Genomic DNA, 2,910 nt, shown 5'->3' on the forward strand with positions numbered 1-2,910 from the left:
ACTCCTCCTTCATGACCGATCTCTCGTTTCCTTGTTTCATGGACAAAGAGGAAGAGAAACACATACGTCTGATTTATTCGTTTTAGGGAGAGATATGCCTGCATGTACGAGTACAGGTACTAATGTAGGCCCTTGGATTAAAAAAACCGCTGACATGGCTAAGAAAACCAAGCCAAAACCTATCAAATTGTTGAAAGGGGGGATTACGAACGGTTTTTAAAGTTTAAGGGTGCAGGTTGAACCAAATGAGAGTTAAGGGTTGTAAAATGAACTATGAGACAAGTTTAGGGGTGTAAATTGGACTTCTCTCTTTATTCATTAGTGGCCACATTAAAATTTTACTTTCTTTGGGATTTTTAATTGCTCACACATCTCCGATTTTTGATTTTGTACATGTGCTCACAGTCAACTTTTGATCTCTTCCAGAGTTGTGATGTGTTTCAGAAACGTGGCCATAGTTTTGCTGAGGAGGGCACATGCAAAAAGAAGTTAGCTACTTCACCATCTTCATCTTTTAGGGCAGACAGACAGGTTTGTAGATGTTTACTAGATTTTAGTGGGCTGTTTTCGGGTTCAGTTAATTTGTTTCACCTGCAATTTTATTGTTTTATAGTTCTTATTTAATTCTCAGCCAAAGTTTTTTTTTTGTTGTCATATTAGTGCATACATCAAATTAATACCTTCTGTGTTCCGATTTCCGTAAAAAAATTAGTTATAAGATTTTTCACATGTCACGTGTCCCTGATTTATGATGTTGTAGGCTTCCTTGTTGACTTCTGATCTCATGCCAAGTTGTGAAGGATTTCAGAAGCATGGTTATAAGTTCCCAACAACACATATCAGCCCTCGGTTGCTTTACACCACTGTTGCTGAAAGTTGCCCCGGTGATGATGGCAGTGCCACTGCTAAGGACAGCAACAGCCACAACCTCAACAACGACAGCAATCTTGAAAACATGCTCGGTTGCAATGATTTTCTTCCTCTTGAGGATGATTCTGTTGATAAGCTTACACATGATGATGGTACTTCCTCTCCCTTCTTGCCAGCCTCTCTCATTTACGCGCATGCGTGCTAAGATATTTTATTGGAGAACATTAGCAGAACTGGGATTCAGGGGTAACATTGTGTACTTGTCTGTATCAGGGATAGGAATTGTTCAAAGGGTTGGCCCTGTGGAATATATCAAGAGGCTACTATTAAAGAGATCTGCATTGAGCATCTCTTCTGCTGAGTTAGGTGTTAATACCAAGTTAAGTATGCTTCCAGAGTCCTCGAGAGATTTGAGGCATACCGGGGATCTTTATTGGCACGGGTATTATCATATGGATGATGTATCTCAAAGTAAGCTACTTTTTTCTTACGCTTCGTTAACTCACTTCCTTTTCATGGACACATAATTATATACTAATCTGTCTTTATCTTTTCTATATTATAGCTGTTCTGCCACCAAAGCGGCATACTCGGTGTGAACCATTGACCTCAGTGCGGTGTGTTCACGAGCCATGGGCTATGCTCCAGGTTTTTTCTATCAAGCTGAAGGCGTATCTCCAAGATATAGGCAGTTCAGTCGAGGTATATGGTTTTGTTGCAATCCGGGATGGTGAGGATTATCGCCGAAACTATCTTTTTAACCGACCCCAAGATAACCCGGTGACTATTAATACGGTAACTACTTTTCTGCCTTAAATTTGATGCTTTGGTATATATATAATCACCTTCTGTAGCGTTCAGCCAAGCTTTGTGCCTTTGTTTCTTGTCTGCAAGACTTTTGCGTTTGTGGGTCCATTTCAAGATTAGCATAGCACTTAAACAATAAATATATGACATCTGGGCCTATCTGACATAGAAATTTCTATTCCGTAGTTCTTTCTTTTAAAGCCCTTATATGTGAATGCACCATAGCCACATTTCCCTAGGCAAGCTGAGCCTACACGACATGATAAAGTAATTTTAAAGTATGCGTAGTTTTTTGTTTGAAGATCTTTCTGTTGATTTCTTATGAGAATTCCATCTCATTTTGTTGTCTCAACTAACTACGCTAGATACGGTGCCATCAGCTCTTTTTGACATGCTAGTTCTTTTTTTTTTGTTGCTGAAATCCAGACCAGGGACTACCTGCCTTTGCTAAGTCCTGTAAGAGGCATGTCCATGGCATATGAATGCTTGATTGAAGTTGATATCAGAATAAAGGGAGACAAAGAAGACGTGACCTTAGTCGACGGGTGTTCCGATCTAATCGAGGGTCGATGTATATACGACACGGAGGTGGAGTGCACAATGGATGATACCAATGGTGCCGCTGTTTTCGATGTTGCCATCTTTCGTAGAGCATTCGAGGCGACTATAGAGTTGAATTTCACGGAGGTGCCTGCAGGAGGTATGCAGGTGAAGATGTGCGGATACACCGCGTTGTCGAAGAACCTCTATTGCTTCATGGACGAGCAGTGTGACTGTGACCAGTTCGTCAAGTCTGATGGGAAACATCCGCGGTACTTCGTAGCAGCCGTGCCGTTCGAGGATACGCTGTTTCTTGACTTCATGGAGGGAAAGCTGTCGGTTCCATTCAAGGCAGCTGTTCATGGCAGCCAAGAGAAAGAATACCGGTTCCACAACGGCGCGGTGGTGTTGGTGACGGTTTCTTGGTCGATGCCGTATTACTGATCACCTACACAAGCATGGTTTCTTGGTCGATGTTGTATTACTGATCACCTACGCAGAAGCATGGTTTCTTGGTCGATGTTGTATTACTGATCAAATACACAGTTAACTTGTAGATTTGGAACTAGATTTATGTTGCTTTGCAAGATTTGTCATGCATCCTTTTGTGCGAAGTTTGCTCACGAAGTGAAACTCAAGCCTTCCTTTGTGCAGTAGCGAAGCACGCAATTTTTTTTATCACGGACTCCCTAA

At 41.5% G+C, this 2,910-nt stretch overlaps 1 protein-coding gene across 1 annotated transcript; it reads left to right on the top strand.

Moving 5' to 3' along the window:
- Nucleotides 1-462: 462 nt before the first annotated feature.
- On the top strand, nt 463-2,661 carry LOC124696532. The gene is made up of 5 exons (XM_047229247.1): nt 463-531; nt 761-1,022; nt 1,144-1,341; nt 1,436-1,665; nt 2,104-2,661. Exons 2-5 carry the CDS (start codon nt 785-787, stop codon nt 2,659-2,661), a joined length of 1,224 nt encoding a protein of 407 aa, XP_047085203.1. The 5' UTR covers nt 463-531; nt 761-784.
- Nucleotides 2,662-2,910: the final 249 nt, after the last annotated feature.

Source organism: Lolium rigidum, chromosome 3 (genome assembly GCF_022539505.1).
Source record: "Lolium rigidum isolate FL_2022 chromosome 3, APGP_CSIRO_Lrig_0.1, whole genome shotgun sequence".
Classification (NCBI taxonomy): Eukaryota; Viridiplantae; Streptophyta; class Magnoliopsida; order Poales; family Poaceae; genus Lolium; species Lolium rigidum.